This window comes from Ptychodera flava, chromosome 8, assembly GCF_041260155.1.
Source record: "Ptychodera flava strain L36383 chromosome 8, AS_Pfla_20210202, whole genome shotgun sequence".
NCBI lineage: Eukaryota > Metazoa > Hemichordata > Enteropneusta > Ptychoderidae > Ptychodera > Ptychodera flava.
This window is the reverse complement of record NC_091935.1, coordinates 39554181-39576379: the sequence shown is the minus strand read 5'-3', so window position 1 is coordinate 39576379 and position 22199 is coordinate 39554181. Positions and strand designations below refer to the sequence as shown.

Below are 22199 nucleotides of genomic sequence, written 5' to 3'. Positions count from 1 at the left end.
TTTATGTGACCAATCTTATGGCAGTTAAATCATCTCACTTCATCAAATGACAAATAAATACGATAAGATTTGTCCTCAAACGTAACATGGTAACATCCCAATAATTCATCATCAGAGACTGATGGCAAAATATACATTTGACGTGGGAAAGATTTGACATGCTTCAATCTTTCCGACTTGAAACCTAAAGGAATGGTCTTAACACCACCGACAACTCTATACCACACTTGTTTAGTTCATTTATGAGAACGTGGTTTTGAATGACGGGAGGTACTCCCGAAAGTATGACCTTTGTTGCGGGTTTCACCAAGGGTAGCAATGCCAACCAATTATTATGCTAATGAGATACCTGAAAAAAGTCAGTTAAATTTGGGTCACTTACACCTGAAAAGTGAAAATATGACAGCTATCAAACATTGATTATGCACGACTTTATTTTTTCACTGTATTTTGGGTCCACATGCAATGTTTACAAATTGCACCATTACACCCAAAATGACATGTTTGTTTTTCATGTGTAAAAGAAGCTATTTCATTGCATTTGTAGCATTTCTATGTCTAATCCCATTTTGAGGATGAATCCACTTGGATTATACGCAAAATTACGCTATAAAAATATGATAAAGGTCAAAGGTCAAAATTAGCCAATCACATCCTGTTTTAAAAAGTCCTTTCATTGAATTTCACAATTAATTATGCATGCCGCTGTGCATAACTTTCACAACTAATTATAATTTGTTAGTACAACAGACGTAACCATAGAGGATGTATGTCGCAATGGCACCACTATGACAGGTTTGCACCCACATGACATGCTCCGTGTGCGCGCGTACTTGCAATGTTATTTTCCAGGCTATGTATATGTTGTACACGGTACTTTCTACGCGGCAACTATAAGTTATTCAATAATTCATACAAATTTATCACTTATTGAATGTTTCACTGCAACTTTGGCAGGTAGCCTTTTTTCATGAATTTTACGGAATGACACGGTGGAATTTGGGATCGGAAATTAGGTTCAGCTGTTCGAGTAATGGTGATGCCACGTGTAATTTCAAAACACGCGTACTCATGGCGTGTGAACTATAATAACATTATGAACATTTCAACTGCTAATCTCATTGGAAGAACTTTCCTTACCTAGTCAATATACAATTGGTACATGAAATTGATAATCAAAGCTAGCACTTGAGTCGCCAACGATGGCAGTACACCTTCTCAGTTTCGCACTAACAGCCGTTCTGGTAATCTGATAAGAGAGTCAGTTTTATGTCAGCTTTAATACCTCAACCCTGCAGCGCCCCCAACGTCAGTTAGCATTGCTACCAAGGGTTCTGTCGAAACCCAACAACCATCTAGTTCAAATCCGTCTAAACAAACAGTTTCAACCCAACTAGTTGAACTTAAAGACACAATTACTGCACCGTTAACACGAGACGCAGCGATAATATTTCCAGGTCCCGTGATTTTTGCAATTTCTCCTACGTATGTATCAACTCTCACACCCTCAACAGATGAACATTTCAAACCATGCTTTCGAGTGAGACCTCTGAACACCTGGCTTGCGGACGCCATCTTGCCTCACTGGCCTTGCCTGGCCACGGTAAAGATAGAATCCAACAAAATCGACCACAAAACCGACCAAAAACGACAAAAATGATAACTAACCGAAAGTAGAGCTTGGTGACAACACAAATCAGTGAAGATTGGCGAGGGATGTCTTCTCAGTCTACCAAAATCTTGCCTTGATACGGAGCACCTCATATACACGTCTTCACTGTAGTAGTAGTAGTAGTAGTAGTAGTAGCTGGTGTTGTTGTTGTTGTTGTTGTTGTTGTTGTTGTTGTTGTTGTGACTAGGACTATTGGTCTTATTGATTATTTACTAGTTTAATTTATACCTTGACAGGTGCCTGATCCATCCAAGATCAAATGCGATGATGCGGGATTCATCGAGAAGTTCCATTTGAGGTACAGGAGAGCAAATACGCAAGATAAATATATTGAAACGATAGTTAATGATAGCATCTCCAGAGAATTCACAATTACTGAGTTGCTTGCATTTACTGAGTATGAATTGATGCTGTCATTCAACAACCGAGATGAACCAAGTCCGTGGAGTTCAGTGCACAAAGCAAGAACTGCCAAGGATGGTACGTAAATGATATATCAAAATATAAAATAATTTTCTTTGTATGGTTTAACATTTCAATTGAATTACTGTAACAGCTGAGACCTAATGTGACTTTTATCCTGTACATCAAATTATAAAAGAAAATCTTGGACGATAATTTTATTACCGCCACATTAGAATCTCCCAGATAAAAGCACATACAAGGTGGTGTGCCTTTAACAAAGAAATTTACTGTTTAGGCTGCGTTCACAAAAAACGATTTAACAATTTAATGTCATCCAATTGTTCTAATGTTACCAATAATTAAACAAAATCTAGAACGATTTTGTCACATTTCATGACTTTCATCTAGAAAAAATCTAAACATGTATGATACTCATTTATGAGATTCTGTGGAAACCCCAACAAGGGGGCCTAGTAACAGGGCAGAAGCTGCAATTGTTGATAGTGTTTTTCAAGATATAAAATACAGTTTCTGGCTGTCTCCCTACTATGGAAATCCGGTCACGACATGCGACCTGCGACCTGCGACTTCAAAACTGCGACCTGCGTCCTGCGAGTTTGAAACATACGACCTGCGACTTCGGCATTTAGACCAAGGTGTAACCTGCGACTTCACAACAGCGACCTGCGTCCTGCGTGTTTGTCAAACTGCGACATCAGTCCCCGGCATCAGTCTTGATTTGTTCGCACCATTGCTGTGAACACGAGCCTGAAAACACGAGGGACACCATTGCACTGTATTTAAAACAGCCGGTTTACCGCATTCTCGCGACCAGAGCATAATTTTCGCACCGCTGGCCTACGCAAAAATCGGCCTAGCGAAAGAATTCAACCAGCGATAGAAGTGCACGAAGGTGTGACGGTAGAGAATTCCACAAACGAAAAGCACAAATTTATTTTCCTTCTTACGAAAGGCCAACTGATCTGAAACAATGCAATAGCAATAGGGTTTTAAACGTCTACATCAGAATTAGTTTCTGGAACTTTTCTGCCCATATGATCTAAAATATTATATACACACAAAAAATAATATGTACATATTATAGTATTATCTCTCCAGATGAAAATGAGTGAACTGGTGTGTACATGAATTGAGTTTTGCCAGACTTGGTGAACGATTTACCAAAGCGAAAGCAATGGCTTATTAATTGATCGATGTTGAACATTAAATCTCCTTTCCACGTTTTACCCTTTGAGCGCTGTAATTTTCTCCCACCAAAATTTTCGTGCAAAATTTTACCAATTGTATGAATTTTCTGTAATTTTTTGATAATTTTGGACCAAATCGACATCACATTTCATTGGCTACAGGATTTTCCAAAAATTTTTGAAAAAATTGGAGAATAATTGACAGGGGTTTATTATATAAAGGGGACAAAAATAGACTTTGACGCTCAAAGGATTAAAGTTCACGCAAGACGCCTCCAATCTAATACTGAGGAAAACACCATGAAACGTTACGTGTTGTTGTCGCATGTCGCAGTTGTGAAGTCGCAGGTCGCAGTTTGACAAACACGCAGGACGCAGGTCGCTGTTGTGAAGTCGCAGGTTACACTATACGTAGGTCTAAATGCCGAAATCGCAGGTCGCATGTTTCAAACTCGCAGGACGCAGGTCGCAGTTTTGAAGTCGCAGGTCGCATGTCGCATGTCGTGACCGGATTTCCATACCCTACAGTATGCAGGTACTGATTGATTTATAATTTTCAATTGAAGATTATGAGTCAATCAGTACCTGCATAGCACTACCATCTTAACCTATTGCATCCTTTACTTGTATCTTGTTCTCGTAGAGTACAGGTTATAGGTTTTGCTTTACATGATGAAGATGCTGGGCTCGACCCCGGTAGTGGTTTTGGTTATTATATAAAAACATATAGCATTACTGATAAAAAACCACTATATCTCCCTTAATGAACTTTTCCTTTCACGTGGGTATAAGGATGGCTGAAGAAGATGTAGAGATATTTAGGGTACTTCAATAAGAGGGGATGGAGTGAAAATTTTGATCCTTTTTGTCAATCATTTCCCCCAAAGTTTTTTAAGCCCTTATACCTAACTGTTATCCAAATATAATTCATCGCCTCTTTTAGAACGTAACCTTTGACCCATTTCCGTAAGTATAAATAGTTTTAACGTCATCCCTTTTTGGCATGCCACTTTACAATGTTGAGTCAAATATGGAGACAATAATGGAACTATCTTGAAAATAACTTTATTTAAAACTTAACTTATAAAAATTAGTTACCTTGCGGTATTTTGATACCTCTTCCGCATGGCACTCCAGGACCAGAAAAACCAATGACTGTGGAAGTCATGGATACCAAAGATACAGAAATTAAATTGACATGGACAGAACCTTTCCCTATCGTTGGAGAAGTCATACAATATGGAGTAAGTGATATAATTATTCCATGGTGAACGTTGTCTGTACAGAATTAAACATATAGAGTAATAAAGAGTTTCACAGCAATTACCCTATCAGTTTTCCGAAAATCGAAAACTGTATTTGTTTCCCATAGTGGTAACACGGGGATGGTTACCATTGAATTTACGAAAAGTATGCTCACACGTGCTTAAATAAGTAGCAAAGCTTTCTTCATTTCTCCGGGTAATATCAAATTTATGAAAATGGCCTTCAACTATTTCTCTGGATCTTTTCTGCGAAATGAAATGGCAAGATTTAAAATTATTATATTTGTTTAAAACACACTATTACCCTTTCCAGGTGTATTAATGCTAGTAAAGATATTGATGACTTTGTATCTTTGGCACATTTTTGAAAAGCTTTATTTTGTAATGTCATAGATATCGTACAAGTCAATCGACTCTGTCTTCAAGAACACAGAACTGCAGTTCGTATCATTTTTTGTCCATGGTAATGTAACTATTTACACGTTGGAAGATTTGAGTCCAGGCACCGTTTATAATATCAAGGTCAATGCAAGTACACAGGAAGGTGTTGGAGAAGCTATAGCTTTGTCAACTAGCACTTCAGGTAAATAAATTTGGAATGTCTATAGTATACCTTAGAAAAGCCTTATGAGCCTTTTCATCATTCCCTGAATATGCAATAATAGGAAAACATGATAGTTATGGAATAACTGAAGATACATTCTACTTATTACTGAATGCACATTAAATATTCTATTAAAAGTAAACATGACAATTAAATTATAGTGATTCATCCAACGCTTACTCCTAGCAATATAGCGTATTTTAATGGGTTTGTAGACTATTCAAGGAAAAATAATTTGTATCGATTTTTTTCAATCCAGAATCGATTGATTACAGAAATAGGGGTGACCAATTTTCCAGCTGTGGCTTGTATCGATACCGTTACGTGACTAAAGAGGCTCAAAGTTCGTTTATATGTCTTGAACAGTATTTAAATTATTGCTTTGTTCAGTACAGCTTACTTTCCGCTCTTATTGTAATGCCATTTATTCGGCATTGAAAACAAACTTGAGTCGCTCTCGCATTGTGATCATGACTATGACATTGAATTCCTCTGAAGACAGAATGTTCACACTATAATTTTGTCAATGTGAAGAAAATCAAAATAATATTCTAAAATTGTAACACTAAGTGGGTTTAGATAATTCTCAAGCCCTACATTATTATTTGATTTGATTTCATTACAGTTGATATTTCATCAGCACTTTCCATGACAGAAGACATCAAGAACGATATACACCACTACGGATCAATCACACTAGTGTCACTCCCTATTCCCTCGGAGGATGTAATCATTTCGAAAGAACCCTCTTTGATGTACGTTCATTTTAATGTCTACATTTATCATCAAATAACATAAACGAGATGTGCTGCTGTCTTGACAATATGCCCCGGTATGCTAGATATTTAATAGGATGACATACGTGTACACATAACTTTCTCGAATTGCTGAGATGATAGCAGTGATAAAGTTTCGTCTTTCTGAAGTGCTTAACTTAGAAGCTACTGACTTACTAGTTGTCAAACCATCTATATTTAACTGCATCAATGCTTAATATGCATTTTACATGACTTAGCATTAAGGCCGATTGCTTATAGTACTGAATAAATATGATGATGAAATGACAAATGCAGTGGATGAACTAAAAACAACTGAAAATTATTATAACGACCATTGATAGTTTTTGATGACATAAACATTGCCCGTGTAAATAATAAGTTTGAAGTCAATTGCAGACTTTTCGTTGACATGAAAGTAATCAAACACTGATCATAATACTGAAATCTAGTAAACTATGAAGAATTTATTAGGCAAGACCTCATTTTAAGCACATCCACTCCAATTCCAGATATTACGTCATATTGATTGAATATGATCAGAGTTCAAAGAGGAGAAGAAAACGTTACACTGGCACTTCAGGACTTGGAGCGTACAATGAAACGGGTCCTCCTTACTACATTACAGCATTGCTACCTCTCTATGGTCTCCCACAAAAGTTTATCATCGGTGATGGTGGCATTTATAGTGGTTACACCAATGTTCCATTGACGCTTGGAAGGCAATATAGTGTCTACTACGGCCTGAAAAGTGAAATAAACGGCGTAAGTATTTTGGTCATGCGAACTTTTTGAAAACAATAATCTATCCCCGGTCCATAATGGAGGAAAGCAAACTTTGGTTGAGTCCATTATTGGCCGGGGGCCCGGGGGTACACCAGTGCTTTTATTTTACAGTTTTGGCAATGCCAGTAAATGTGTAGGACCTAAATGAAGAAAACTAATAAAAAAGAAAATTTAAACTGAGTTTGAAGTCAGTGAACATTGTCCGGTATAATCGGCACTGAATCTGTATATTGTATACATTTCCACACACTACAGCACACTGCACTGTACACGCACATTAGTACGAAATGAGCAGTACATCTATGGATCGGTTTAAAAATAAAGACAATGTATTTTCGAAGGAAAAGAAAAGTATTAACATCCTTACTGTCTATATTGACCTGGAAGCATCAACTTTCAATATCATATCATTCTAACAGCTGAAACATGTGAAATGCCAGGCAAACAAAAAAAGATAGAATTTTTACGAGCATCGACATCAACGCTGTTGACTAACATACTGGAGAGAGTTTGTCGGGAACTTGTCGAAACCGATGATTCACAACAGTGCATCAGAAATAGGTAGCCGAGACGTTAGATCAACGGAGAGTCCATGGTCATCATGATTGTATGCCGTAGCTGACTTTGGACCTAGTCATTTCCGGAGTCATTTACGTACACGCTACCGGGAAGGTTGATGGCACTGGCTTGTGTATGGCTGGTTCGAGTAGCTTTTCACGCCTGTCTCGTTTATATGGCTACTGACGTACATGATATGCCGTAGTTAAGTCAAACTCAGCATCATCTAGGAGTTTGCAAGCCGTGGCTCTGATAGATTTTCGATAGTACGAAGCCTTTGAACAAAATCTTCATCATGGCCCCAAGAGTAATCTTTGTACGAACGCGATTCTTTGGGATTGAATGGAGACTTTGGTCCCTGGAATAATGTTGTATTGGTAGGATGAATTAAGCTGACATAATTTTCAAATGATGCCAGTGAATAACAGTCTGTGTTTGTGGCATACATTCGTTCGTGACGTGACAAGTGTAGTCGTCTGCATCACCGGCGTGGTTTTTCACTTTCGTTGAATGTAAGCTTGTATTTGACATATCGTTGCCCGATGTCGTTCCTTTCGATCACGAACGATGATTTCGTCAAACTTCTCAGACCTTCACGGCCTCTTCTTCAAAGTGTAGCATTAAATAAACCAGACATTTCGTTGTAGACAAATGTTGTGAGCAATTGAGAACACAGGCGACATCGACAGAGTTTTCAGGTCACCACAGCTAATAGGCGCTTTGTGCGTTGTCGGGTCTTTGCCATCTTTTTCATGGTCTTGACCACACCAGGAAATGCATATATTGCTGCTTGAAACTCCCTGTCGTGCGTGATATTTATTTTTCATTGATATGGGGGACCTGTAATATTGCGATGAATCGATACTAGCAAACCAGACAAGAAGAATTTGCCGTAAAATTCACCGTCTTGTTTCAGAGCTGACGCATAGAATTCTCAGCGAGTTGATCGATTGGGAGGTCTTCAAAATTCAACAAATGTAGGCCTATAGTACTTGTAATCAAGCCATTCTACAGCAAAAAAACAGTGAAACCAAATAAAATCACCTTAAATTGAACATTTTTGTTTCGTTTTAGTTTTGCTTTATTCCTGCTGAATATGCTACGCTACTTAACTTGTTGTGAACAGCTGATCAATTTGCAGCTCTCAGCTTGAGTAAAAATCTGTTTTTGACGTTCCACACCAGAATTTCAATATACTGTTATGATATAATAGCAATAAATCATCACACCAAGCGAAGGTATACCACTCGATTTTGACCAGTTCACTTCATATATGCACTCGCTATTGCTCGTGCATATATGTCGTGAACTGGTCAAAATCTCGTGGTATACCGTCGCTGGGTGTGCTTTGTTGCTTAAATAATGGATGTTGTATTAAAGTTGATGGGAGTGACTTTTTGAAACTTTTTTCAAACGATTAACCTGAATTTATGGCATGGGCGTAACAAACGCAATATATTTTTTACCATATTTTCTCCCCTATGATTAATTGGATTAAGATCCAGAGAACCTGAACAAAATGTAATATTTTATTTGACCGTGCTTTGTAGCTTATCTCACCTCATTAACTTCTGCACAATATCTTCGTTGCCCCTCAGGCTACAACAGTCCACTGTGTCAGTGGTACGGTAATCCCTTCCGTTTGGACTTAGAACTAAGTCCAGTTTGAGATGTTTGAGGATGCTGCTATTTTTTTTTATGATTCTCTTGTAGGAACCATTCTATTATTTCGATGAACAGCCTTCAATAGTTTTTACAGGTTAGCAACTTCAAGTTTTTCTTTAGTATTGAGCGTCTTCCTTGTATGACCTTATGTAGGTGTCAACACTTTTGAAAGTCAAATAGTATGTAATACATATGAAACAAGTATTTTTTTCTCACAATATTGCCACCGTCAGGTAGTGAAAATTAAGGTAATATTGCTTGATAAGAAGGAAGTATTATTCAGTATTGATCAATTCTTGTTACCCAGTGTGTAATATCAGTAACAGTTTCGCTTGTCAAAAAACAGCTACATTGAAAAGTCTTACAGCAATTTTCAATGGGCAAGTAAACTGGTACACGACTGAAACTTAAATTCGATTTTTTTTCTCTTGGTTTACAGCTGTTGTCAAGGGAAACGTGTGCCACTCTTGGTCTACCGTGACTATCATTGTAAGCGTCATTGCCTTAGTATTGATACTCTGCCTGATAACTGTCCTGGTTTACACTATCAGACGGTGAGTGTCAAACATTATTTACTTAGGGTGTTTTATAGAATTCTAATTATCGAGTCTATTTCACGTAGGTTCGTATGATATTGAATATTGAACCTGTAAATTGTAAATTGTAAACTGCGCAATTTGTGAAATTCTTAATTCAACAGGCAAAACCCACGAAAAAGAAGGAACGAACATGAAGAAGTTAGACTCGGCAAAACGAACACCAAACCACCGAGAAAGGATAACAAAGGTATTACTCTGCAGAAATTGAGTATGCTAATCAGCAATATATTTCCCTCTCTTCTGTTGGTTAATTCATTTCTTTCTTGTGGCATTTAAGGTTACTTTAAGTTGAAAGTCATTGTGGTATTGAAAAATGTTCACATAAATGACAATGCGCTTTGTTACAGAAGAAAAACAAGATAAGCCAAAGGAGGGGTTTCCTGACGGTAACTATCAGTATGCATATGAAAACGTGTCAACTCAACAGTCTACAGATCTGACAACTACGCCTAGATATCAGAATAGGCAAAATGACAATGAGGAAAGACTGTACACTGGTCTCGTTGAGGAACTGGTAAGCCTTTAGTGTATACTACATATTAATGCCAATATCAGCCAAAACACTGGACATACAGTTGATGCGTTGAGGAAATAATTGTCATCCCACTGTGAGTTAGCAACGTTAAGAAGAATATTGTATATTCTGTGAGGTTTTACACACCGTTACTGGCACAGTACTTCATAAGTTGATATTGTGCACATATATAGTTTCATTAATGTGTTATTTAAGTCTTTACTTGCGTTGTTTAATAACATTCTCTGCCATTTAAGTCGGTAAGTAAAGTTTTATTGATCGAAACAGGTGATGAGGTTTAAGTGTCACCGAAATAAACTATTCTTGATTTCATTACAGCAAAGTGAGTCAGAGTATACGTCACTGAGCACTACTGCAAGGAACATTGACACCAAACACTGAAGCAGTTTCTGGCATCCAGAATTTCTATTAAGCTTTACATAATTTTACCATAATACTTCCCAGCCTTCGTATGGAAATCAGAAACATGCCTTTTTAATCAAGCAGGTTATAGCATTTGAGCTCACACCATACGGTAATGTCCGAGCGACGAGGTGGGCACAAAAGCCCACCCAGCTAAACTGAACTTCAAAACGCGTTTTTTAGTTAACAGTAAAACGTGTTTTAGTCTTTAGAAAACATTAAAGTAGTGAAACAAGCGTTATTACGCTAACGCTTGTTTCACTACTTTACTTTACCATTATGACATAGTCACTGTCATATTTTAAATTATATCATTCACATAAGCCTCTCTCATCAAGTCTAATATCTAATGATCATGGTTATGTTTCTTTTAATGTTTTTGCAATGTGTACCCAGTTCACCGAAAAAAATTAGATTCTATAGTTTTAATATAATCATGCTATCCAAATATTCCTTATATATATGTAAGCGTGTTATTTCTTTATCGCTGATGGATATAACAGTCCATGGAGCTTACGGAATGAGATCTGACAATCTTACGAGCGGATGTGCTAGGTCGCCGTAAATTATTTGTGCGTTTACGTTTGTACAGTACGTACCCGTAGGTAACTCAATAGACATCACCTCCTGTGTTAATTAGTATGGAAATGTTTGTGAAATGCAGAGTACAGTGCACATTCGTTTATCATGGTAGGCTTTTTGAACAATTATCATTTCATTATATGTTCTGTTTTGCGGTTTGTTTGTTTTTTGTAATGAATCGATTACTTGTCACTTTTCCATAATGGGACTCTAAAGACTTGTATTATTAACCTAATCCTCAGAGAATGTCACTTCGACTTCTTGGCAATGCCACACCAGATTTTTGCATAAACATCGGTCGTATGCAGTCTTAACATAAGTTTTGGAGATTGTAAACATTGGTCATGCAAAGCTTTGAACACTGACTGTCTTGGATAAATTCTGAATTTTGAATGTTGATTAGAGTGAAGCGTTGATATAGCTGTTGTACTTTCAAGCAGTAGATGAAGACAAAAAAGTGAAGGCAATAGTAGTATTATTTCACATATCAATTGAAAGTGGGTTTTCCATTTCACTGGTACAGCAACTTTTGCTTTTAAAATGCTCATAAAAGTTTAGTGAAATATAGAAAAGTTGCCTTCATATTCTACAAGGTCAAAGCTCACGTCACAAACACCAAGAAAGTTTCGCATTTTATGTTTTATGCACTGTATTGTGTTTTCTAAAAGTCTGGTAATGTGGAAGAAGCTATCTCGTCATTAAACACATTAACTCATTTAACACTTTGAGTGCTGTTATTTTCCCTCCAAATTTAGTGCAACATTTTACCAAATTTTATGATCTTGATGATTTTGGACCAAACGGACATTAGTTTTCATCAGTTGTAGTTTTTGATCAAAAGTTTGGGAAAAATCAGCAAAACAATGTCTAGGTTACATTTGAAAAAGGTGACAAAATTGACTTTGGCAGTCAAAGCGTTAAAGCTGTTTGAATTCAAGTTATAGCCTTAGTTAAGGAGGAATATGGAAGATTCTAATTGTAGAATTATAATATCTTGATTTGTTATACTTGTTATTGAAGGTTTTCACAACCTTGATCTACAATGTCTTTCACTGTAAGTGATGCTATTCAGCTTTGTTTTCATTGATATTATTAATTGTGTTTCAATAACCAAGTTAAGGTATTTCATTTTTTCTGACTGTGACTCCTCCACACGCTGTAGAGTTCATGAATCACTCACACTCACTATCACACTTCACACACTAATGACGTGATGTATTTCGATTTAAAAGATCAACATGATGAGAATAGTACCACTATATTCCAACAAATTCAATCATCTTGTGTATTGTTTCAAGAGGGATATGTATTTTTCCTTTCAATAAATCCAAAGCTACAGATTTAAAATTGTTCCAGTTTATTCTGTGAACGAATGCCTAATCATGGCAATCTAAATATAGTTTGTTTCAACAGAACAATGCTACACCAAGAGAAATAATTGAAAATTGCTTTTAGGAATAGTGTCTTTATGAAAAATTTGTAAACAGTCGTTAAGTTTTATGGAGTTGTTTGTGTTGCCTAATTGGATAACAATGTTTTGTACTTATGAATAAAATTGACTTCCACACGTAAGTTGTCAGTGTCCATTCACTGTGACGAAATTACATTTTCCTCTTGTAAGGAGATGACATATGAGGTGTGGGCTTTGAGCTAATTAGATGCAGTAGCCATGGTAACAAAATCAACATCTATAAATGCATAATTTTAGAGCATGAAAGGAGAACAAATGCAATGCACCTTTTGTGAGAAGACAGATTTTCAAGTTCAAGGAAATTGCAGGGAAATGATATTTATATTTCCATTGTGATTTCCAATGTCAAGAATTGACACAATCATGAATAATCTTCTGATTTGGATAATGTGGTCGTAAATTTGAGATAAGAAATTGTGGTTTTTCCAATGCAACAATATCCTCAAGATATATTTTGATTGCAATGAAATATTCCACATTTAGAATTTGAGCTTTTGGTTTAACACCACTTATTAAACCCCTATACATTACATCATTGAATGGAATGCCTTGCTCTAAACCAGAAAGGGACACAATTTTTACATAAAAAGCTCTTAGATAAGTCTTTTGTCCGAGATAAGTATTTTTGACCATCATCTGTTAAAATGTAAGCTAGCAAGTCAAGGCATTAATAACATTTAACGCAGGCCCAGTGGTAATCAGCCCTCTTTAGAGACTGCTCAGTGGCTGGTAAATTATTGAGAATGAGTGTAGAGGGCACACACATTCTCTCTCTGTATACCACACTGGCAATTCAAGGCACCTGTGGGCAAACGCATAATGCCAAATTTAAATAGCTTCCGTTCATATAACTAGTGAATGATGATAAATAATAAGTAACAATGCTTCGTAATGAGAACTATCTGAAGTTTCGACCAGGCGAAGGTGTTTGAGGTGAAGCTCAATATCCTTGTAAACTGGCGATGTGAAAAATGAAGACAGTTGTTCAGCAAACACTAACATACAAGTCATAGTGTCAAATGGAGATTGACATTATCTTCTGTAATAATCGAAGATGCTTCATAAAAATAACAATAAAAGAGGAATATCAATCAGGGCTCGAAATTAACTTTTTTCCATGGTAGTCCCAATGGGCTACCATTTTCTAAAGTTGGTAGCCCAGTGACAAGGTCTGGTAGCCCATGCATGAGTGAAGAGTTTTTTTTGTAAAGGATATTTTTATTTATATCTTGACAATGAAAGATTTATTTTGCATGATTCTATCTATGAAGTGAATTTTCTAGTCATGTGACATCAATACCTGCATTTCATAGCCTTAGGAGAACGGTATAGCATGTGTAGTGGACAACGGTGACGCCTCAAAGTTTGACGACCTATTCACATATACGCAGTACTTATACGTAAGTTTTAATGTTCGCCAAGACAACGATTTTTCACTCAGCACGTGTAAACATAACATGGCTAAAATAGATTTGCTATTCATTTCAGGATGACAACTTGGTACAGTCATGTTCTTAATACTTTCGTGGCAATTTCGGCCATATTTCTCCATCATAATCTCGTGGATGGCTCGACAGCTTTTTCTTTGCAGTTTGAATAATTTTTGTGTTTAATTGTGAGTGATACATTATGATTAAATAACTATGAAAATGAATTTCCGTTGGCCATCATTTCCCGAGCCTGTCATCCAAGTAAATCAGTTCAGATAATGATATTTTAGTTTGGTTGACTTTATGAGCGTCGGTCATCTCACAGCGATCAACCTCAAGTTGCCCACCAAGTAATGTCGTGTCCCAGGCTTTGGTAGTCCGTGTGGGCTACCATTTCATGGGTTTTGGTAGCCCAAGGGAAAAGTTGGTAGTCTGTGGACGCGGGACTACCGCTAATTTCGAGCCCTGTCAATCAATCAATCAATCAAAAACATTTATAAAGCGCCAGGATCAATAACCATGTTATTTTCAAAGGCGCTGAGTTTTTAACATCAGTGTTCATGCGCTTTGGCAAATAAATGAGTCTTGAGTTTTTGTTTAAAAATGTTAACACTTTGGGCCTGTCGAATGTCAGAAGGTAGAGCATTCCAGAGTTGTGGTGCTGTGATGGAGAAAGCACGTCCACCATACGTTTTAAGTCTGTAGTTGAGTACACACAGCAGGTTCTTAGAGTTGGAGCGTAATGAACGACGGGGTTTATATGGCTTGATCCGATCCTGAATGTAGACTGGGGTCAGACCTTTGAGAGCTTTGTAAGTTAGCAGGAGAATTTTGTAGTCAAGTCTGTACTGAACTGGCAACCAATGAAGACTGCGAAGTACTGGCGATATGTGATCTGTTCTTCTTGAACGGGTGACGATTCTGGCTGCGGTATTTTGAGCTCGTTGAAGCAGCCCGATATTGGATCTGGGGAGACCGTATAGAAGTGAGTTACAGTAATCCAATTTTGACGACAATACAGCATGTATTAATACCTGACAAGTTTCCTTGCTCAGATATTTCCTGATGGATCCGATTCGACGTAGATGGGCATAAATTGACCGGCAGGTTGTTTGGATATGCTTGTGAAACATATGGGTATTGTCAAAGATAACTCCAATATTCCGGGCTGATTTGACTGGCGTAATAACATTTGAGCCAATGGTGATTTGACTGACAGGATTTTGAGAATGGTCAAACTTCGAACGAATGAGAATGACCTCTGTTTTTGAGTCGTTGAGTTGTAGCATGTTTTGTGTCATACAGAGTTTGATGTCACAGATACTGGCCTCAATAGAGCTGACAGCGGACAGTGAGTCATTGTTAAAGAAAGACAGGTACAATTGGTTGTCATCTGCATACTGGTGAAATTCCAAGTTATGTTGACGAATGAGTTTTCCAAGTGGAGAGATGTATATATTAAACAAAAGTGGACCGAGGACTGACCCTTGAGGTACACCGAACTGAAGAAGATGGGGTTTACTCGTAACATTTGCAATTGCTACAGACTGGTACCTGTCCATAAGATATGATTCGAGCCATTTATGGGCAACAGCTGTAACGCCAAGGTCAGACAGCCGGTTCAACAGTATGGTGTGATCTATGGTGTCGAATGCTGCTGATAGATCCAGGAGGACAAGTATAACACTCTTACCGGAATCAAGAGATAGGCAGATATCATTGTGAACTTTCAAGAGAGCTGTCTCAGTACTGTGATATCGTCTGTATGCAGATTGTAGTGGCTCTAGTAAGGAGTTGGTAGTGAAGTAGGCATTAAGTTGAACTGCAACAACTTTTTCCAGGACTTTCGAGAGGAATGGTAAATTGGATACGGGACGGTAGTTCTTAACAGTGTTAATATCCAGCGACTGCTTCTTCAGTAATGGAGTTACAAGAGCAGATTTAAGTGTGGTAGGTACATGTCCAGATCGGAGAGATAAGTTGATTGTTGTGGTTAAATACTGCAGTAAATTGTCCAGGCATTGTTTCAATACTGATGTAGGAAGTGGGTCAAGAGAACACGGTTTGGTAGGCGATTGCATGATGAGAGTTTTTATGTCTTCTGCTTTGGCTGGTTCAAATGATGGAAATGTGGACGTACAGTTGGTTTCTCTATTGATGATCTGTTGATTGCAATCAATGGAACTCAGGTTTCTTCGAATATCTGGAATACATTTACATGATTTTGTTAAGTGTGACCTTGTGCTCTAGAAAGAAAAAATCTGGCCGTCGGTCCGTTAGTTGTGCCATGACAACAACCAGAGACCAACGCTCTGTTACTTATAAAGCGGTCTGTATGAAGAAGGGAATGTGATGTTGCCATGACAACACCTCGGCACCAACGCTCCATTAGTTGTTATGCACGATCCGTATGATGGGCAGACCGTGGTGTCTTCATGATAATCATTATGTTAGTTTAAGCATCAGTATAGGAAAAAATTGCGAGACTGGAGTGAGAAAGTGACGCTTAGCTTTCTCGCAATTGGTGAGGATCTCTTGTCATTCTCACTTCTAACAGTGAGAATTTTTGAATTCTCACTGCTGAGCAATGAGAAATGCACTCCTTGGTGAGATATCAGATTCTCACCAATGAGAATGGAAATTCTCACCAAGCACTGTGAGAATGGTAATTTTCACAGTGAGAATGTATTATACTCATCATTCACTGGTGAGAATCAACCAGACTATCTGTTCACTGGTGAGAATTAACCAGACTCATTGTTCACTGGTGAGAATTAACCAGACCGATTCACACAACTGAACAAGAAATCTGGCTGATTCTTACCAATGACTTGTGAGTCCGGTTGATTCTCACCTGTGTCTAATTTCTCACTGCTCACCATTGAGAGTTGTTTAATTCTCACTGGTGAGCAGTGAGGATAACGAGATTCTTACCAATTGCGAGAAAGTGTCACTTTCTCGCTCCAGTCTAAGATTTTTTGCTTAAGTCCATGAGATCTTTGAGATGGATTCATTGCGGTGTTACCATGACGACTACTCCGCTAGTTACAGTACTTGATTCAGTGTGAAGAAAGGATGACCGTTCAACCATGCCGAACCTGGTGACAGTAATTTGATCACCCTAATCCACTGACTTGTTCTGACTCTTCAAGTCTTGAGATCCAACTTCAACAATGCGATATAAAAGTACGATAGTGCCTACGTATATGTCTAGGCAAATGGTCATGTGACTTATCAATACTAGACTGTGAGTTCATAGTTTATAGTTAAGCAACAGATTCTTTTCGTGTCAGCATTCAGCATTCGTTGCTGGATAATGTACATCCCGTTGACTATTCACATTCTCAGCTCGATAAAAGATTATCGTTTTGTCAATGAAATCATCTACCTGTCTACCCCATGATATTTTGTGACGAGATGAGAAACATTCTGTCCCTCATAAGGTTACTGTGTAGTCATGCGCACATGTAGTGCTTTATTTCAATTAAGGGCCACAGCCCATCGCACAACAGAGAAATACAAAGTCTTGAAAATTCCGTGAGATGGTACATAACTTCAGGTACACTGTAAATACTTCATTTTCACACAGGCAAAAAAATTCGTTTAGACAAATTTTCAAAGTTTTTACAATACATGCTAATTCTTTGTCTGACTGGCAAGTTTCTATGACGACCAATTTCAATACTAAATTTCTGAGTAGAGCAGCGAAAGTTTGCAAGTATTCTCTTACGGTCGTGGCTCAAATAATTTAAATACTTTTCTGGCTCAAGCATTGTTTTAAATTCAGAATAAAGACTTAACCTTGAAGAATTTACAATATCTGTATGCCATTCTTGTTCAGAACATTCTTGTTCTTTTACCCTTTGTTCAAAAATATTCAAAAATACAGTTACATTTCCAACCTGCTGTTCCAACCAAACATTTTCAAATCCATACTTAAAAAGAAGATTTTTAACACAAGTGGCCCATGTACGTCTACCAGCCGCATCCAGTTTTTTTAACATTAAATAACATGCCTTTGGGTATCTATTGTTATCCATTAAAATCAGTTTCAGCCAATACGAAATACATCGTTTAAAGTATACAATGGATGTCTGCCACATTCTCCCAATACAGCTGCAGTATTAACATTACTACTCACACCTGTTAAAAATCTACAGAACCTAGTTTGTACACGTTCAATACATTCTGAATACTCGTAACCCCAAACCTCGCTACCATAATAAATAATCGGGACAATGACTGCATCAAGCAACTTAAAAGCATTCTCAATAGACATTCCACCAAGTTTCTTAATTGCTATTTGAATTGAAAATAAAGATTTCATACCCTTAGCTGTCAAGTTTGCTTTTGCAGGGGACCAGGACAGTCTTGAATGTCCAACACATATAGGGTACATGTAAATTACACCGATACTTTTTGATTCACTAAGTTTCCAGATATTTATAAATATATTGACTGTATTTACTATGTTCATTAAATCAAGCAAGGGATTTGTAGTTGTGGCCAGTATTACTTTCACCAATCAGCAATTGTCTATTCATCCACAGGAGGATGGCAGGACCATATGGTATCAAAGCTTTGCAAGAAATCAGTACCATTATGGCAGAGTCAGTTGTCAGAGAAATTTGGAAAATATGAAGATCATTTGAACTTTTACACAGCAGAATTATTGAAAAGTTGGAGTATCTGACTGAGCAGAATGACGCTATTGTCATGTCCAGAGATGTCTTATCAAGAGATGTGAGACTCAAGAGGTTCCTTCATTTCTTTCTTAATTGTCCCGTAAGAAAAATTAGATTTACTTCATTACTTGATACTAATTTCAACATCCTGTATTGGGAGGATATCCCATGAGGCAATGTTTGTTTACTGCCTTTGAATTACTGTGTTGGAACGTAAAGCAAAAGTCAATACCAGGCAACCATCTATTACCCAACGTAGTATTGAACACCAATGGGTATGCAGCCAAGTACTTCTTTCTTTGAAGGTGTTCAGAGTTATGAAAAATTAGATTTTACTAAAACTTACATGTACTTCTATCATTCCTTCTCAGTCACAGTAAAATTGACTCCCAAAAGTTTTGTTGAAATTTATAACTGAAAGAGCACTTTGCTTTGTCAGTTGAGTGGTCTTTGTGACAATTCATCGCAAACTTTCATCAGCAAACTTCAATACCGATTTGAAATAGTGTAACAGGCATCTCAAATTTGATGTAACATCCAGCGCATTGCTTCTGAGTAGTTTTCAAGTATTTTTACTTTACTTTTGCTTCTTTTGTGCTGTAACTTGAAGGCTACAAGCACTGGTTAGCTGATGGTGCTTAGATTGTGACATTACTGACACAAGTTACTTCAACCATCCAAAAGATTCATCAAGGTACTATTCTCTACAGGACAAATTACTCATAAATCCTATCACTCATTGATGTACTACACCTTGTGTGACGTCAGTCTTATCTTGCAGTTTGGTGGTTTCAGAGAACAGTGCATGCCAACCCCTAAATATTATTCTAAATCTAAAACAAGAGCAGTTTGAATTTTTCCAGGGAATTAAAGTATGGCAAAATTATAAAGATTCAATTTGGGATTGCATTTTCCCATAAAAACGTAGAAAAACCTTCCTAACAGCTAACTGCTCTTCTCTTGATTTCAGGTCCCTGATAACATCTCCACATTCTCCTCTGCAATATCAACAGGAACTGTGATGTACCAAGGTCTGGCAGCAAAGTTCATGACCTTCCAGGGTGTATAAGTCTCCTCTGCAATATCAACAGTAACTGTGATGTACCAAGGTCTGGCAGCAAAGTTCATGACCTTCCAGGCTGTATTAGGCTCCCCTGCAATATCAACAGGAACTGTGATGTACCAAGGTCTGGCAGGAAAGTTCATGACCTTCCAGGGTGTATAAGTCTCCTCTGTAATATCAACAGGAACTGTGATGTACCAAAGGTCTGGCGGCAAAGTTCATGACCTCCAGGCTGTATAAGTCACCTCTGTAATATCAACAGGAACTGTGATGTACCAAGGTCTGGCAGCAAAGTTCATGACCTTCCAGGGTGTATAAGTCTCCTCTGCAATATCAACAGTAACTGTGATGTACCAAGGTCTGGCAGCAAAGTTCATGACCTTCAAGGGTGTATAAGTCTCCTCTGCAATATCAACAGGAACTGTGATGTACCAAGGTCTGGCAGCAAAGTTCATGACCTTCAAGGGTGTATAAGTCTCCTCTGTAATATCACATTAACTGTGATGTACCAAGGTCTGGCAGCAACGTTCATGACCTTCCAGGGTGTATAAGTCTCCTCTGTAATATCAACATTAACTGTGATGTACCAAGGTCTGGCAGCAATTAGTTCATGACCTTCCAGGGTGTATAAGTCTCCTCTGTATATCAACATTAACTGTGATGTACCAAGGTCTGGCAGCAATTAGTTCATGACCTTCCAGGGTGTATAAGTCTCCTCTGCAATATCAACAGTAACTCTGTGATGTACCAAGGTCTGGCAGCAAAGTTCATGACCTTCCAGGCTATATAAGTCTCCTCTGCAATATCAACAGTAACTGTGATGTACCAAGGTCTGGCAGCAAAGTTCATGACCTTCCAGGCTGTATAAGTCTCCTCTACAATATCAACAGTAACTGTGATGTACCAAGATCTGGCAGCAAAGTTCATGACCTTCCAGGCTGTATAAGTCTCTGCAATATGAACAGTAACTGTGATGTACCAAGGTCTGGCAGCAAAGTTCATGACCTTCCAGGCTGTATAAGTCTCCTCTGCAATATCAACAGTAACTGTGATGTACCAAGGTCTGGCAGCAAAGTTCATGACCTTCCAGGCTGTATAAGTCTCCTCTGCAATATCAACAGTAACTGTGATGTACCAAGGTCTGGCAGCAAAGTTCATGACCTTCCAGGCTGTATAAGTCTCCTCTGCAATATCAACAGTAACTGTGATGTACCAAGGTCTGGCAGCAAAGTTCATGACCTTCCAGGGTGTATAAGTCTCCTCTGCAATATCAACAGTAACTGTGATGTACCAAGGTCTGGCAGCAAAGTTCATGACCTTCCAGGCTGTATAAGTCTCCTCTGCAATATCAACAGTAACTGTGATGTACCAAGGTCTGGCAGCAAAGTTCATGACCTTCCAGGCTGTATAAGTCTCCTCTGCAATATCAACAGTAACTGTGATGTACCAAGGTCTGGCAGCAAAGTTCATGACCTTCCAGGGTGTATAAGTCTCCTCTGCAATATCAACAGTAACTGTGATGTACCAAGGTCTGGCAACAAAGTTCATGACCTTCCAGGGTGTATAAGTCTCCTCTGCAATATCAACAGTAACTGTGATGTACCAAGGTCTGGCAGCAAAGTTCATGACCTTCCAGGGTATAAGTCTCCTCTGCAATATTAACAGTAACTGTGATGTACCAAGGTCTGGCAGCAAAGTTCGCATGACCTTCCAGGGTGTATAAGTCTCCTCTGCAATATCAACAGTAACTGTGATGTACCAAGGTCTGGCAGCAAAGTTCGCATGACCTTCCAGGGTGTATAAGTCTCCTCTGTAATATCAACATTAACTGTGATGTACCAAGGTCTGGCAGCAAAGTTCATGACCTTCCAGGGTGTATAAGTCTCCTCTGCAATATTAACAGTAACTGTGATGTACCAAGGTCTGGCAGCAAAGTTCGCATGACCTTCCAGGGTGTATAAGTCTCCTCTGCAATATCAACAGTAAGTGTGATGTACCAAGGTCTGGTGGCAAAGTTCGCATGACCTTCCAGGGTGTATAAGTCTCCTCTGTAATATCAACATTAACTGTGATGTACCAAGGTCTGGCAGCAAAGTTCATGACCTTCCAGGGTGTATAAGTCTCCTCTGCAATATCAACAGTAACTGTGATGTACCAAGGTCTGGCAGCAAAGTTCATGACCTTCCAGGGTGTATAAGTCTCCTCTGCAATATCAACAGTAACTGTGATGTACCAAGGTCTGGCAGCAAAGTTCATGACCTTCCAGGCTGTATAAGTCTCCTCTGCAATATCAACAGTAACTGTGATGTACCAAGGTCTGGCAGCAAAGTTCATGACCTTCCAGGCTGTATAAGTCTCCTCTGTAATATCAACAGTAACTGTGATGTACCAAGGTCTGGCAGCAAAGTTCATGACCTTCCAGGGTGTATAAGTCTCCTCTGCAATATCAACAGTAACTGTGATGTACCAAGGTCTGGCAGCAAAGTTCATGAC

The 22199-nt window shown here is 38.2% G+C and overlaps 2 protein-coding genes across 2 annotated transcripts in view; one reads left to right on the top strand and one right to left on the bottom strand.

Annotated features, from left to right (window-relative positions):
• The window catches only part of LOC139139321 (angiopoietin-1 receptor-like), a 109361-nt gene extending 96792 nt beyond the window's left edge, over window positions 1-12569 (top strand). Inside the window, exons 11-20 of the mRNA XM_070708199.1 lie at window positions 1909-2152; window positions 4423-4529; window positions 4944-5133; window positions 5780-5909; window positions 6443-6695; window positions 8988-9033; window positions 9379-9493; window positions 9640-9725; window positions 9886-10052; window positions 10392-12569. Coding sequence (XP_070564300.1) covers window positions 1909-2152; window positions 4423-4529; window positions 4944-5133; window positions 5780-5909; window positions 6443-6695; window positions 8988-9033; window positions 9379-9493; window positions 9640-9725; window positions 9886-10052; window positions 10392-10454 — 1401 coding nt within the window. The 3' untranslated portion in view covers window positions 10455-12569. The remainder of the gene's footprint in view (window positions 1-1908; window positions 2153-4422; window positions 4530-4943; window positions 5134-5779; window positions 5910-6442; window positions 6696-8987; window positions 9034-9378; window positions 9494-9639; window positions 9726-9885; window positions 10053-10391) is intronic.
• Window positions 12570-19992: 7423 nt separating this feature from the next.
• On the bottom strand, window positions 19993-21803 carry LOC139139318 (uncharacterized). The gene is made up of 2 exons (XM_070708197.1): window positions 21414-21803; window positions 19993-21335 (listed from the first exon to the last, which is right to left on the bottom strand). Exon 2 carries the CDS (start codon window positions 21330-21332, stop codon window positions 20394-20396), a length of 939 nt encoding a protein of 312 aa, XP_070564298.1. The 5' UTR covers window positions 21333-21335; window positions 21414-21803; the 3' UTR covers window positions 19993-20393.
• Window positions 21804-22199: the final 396 nt, after the last annotated feature.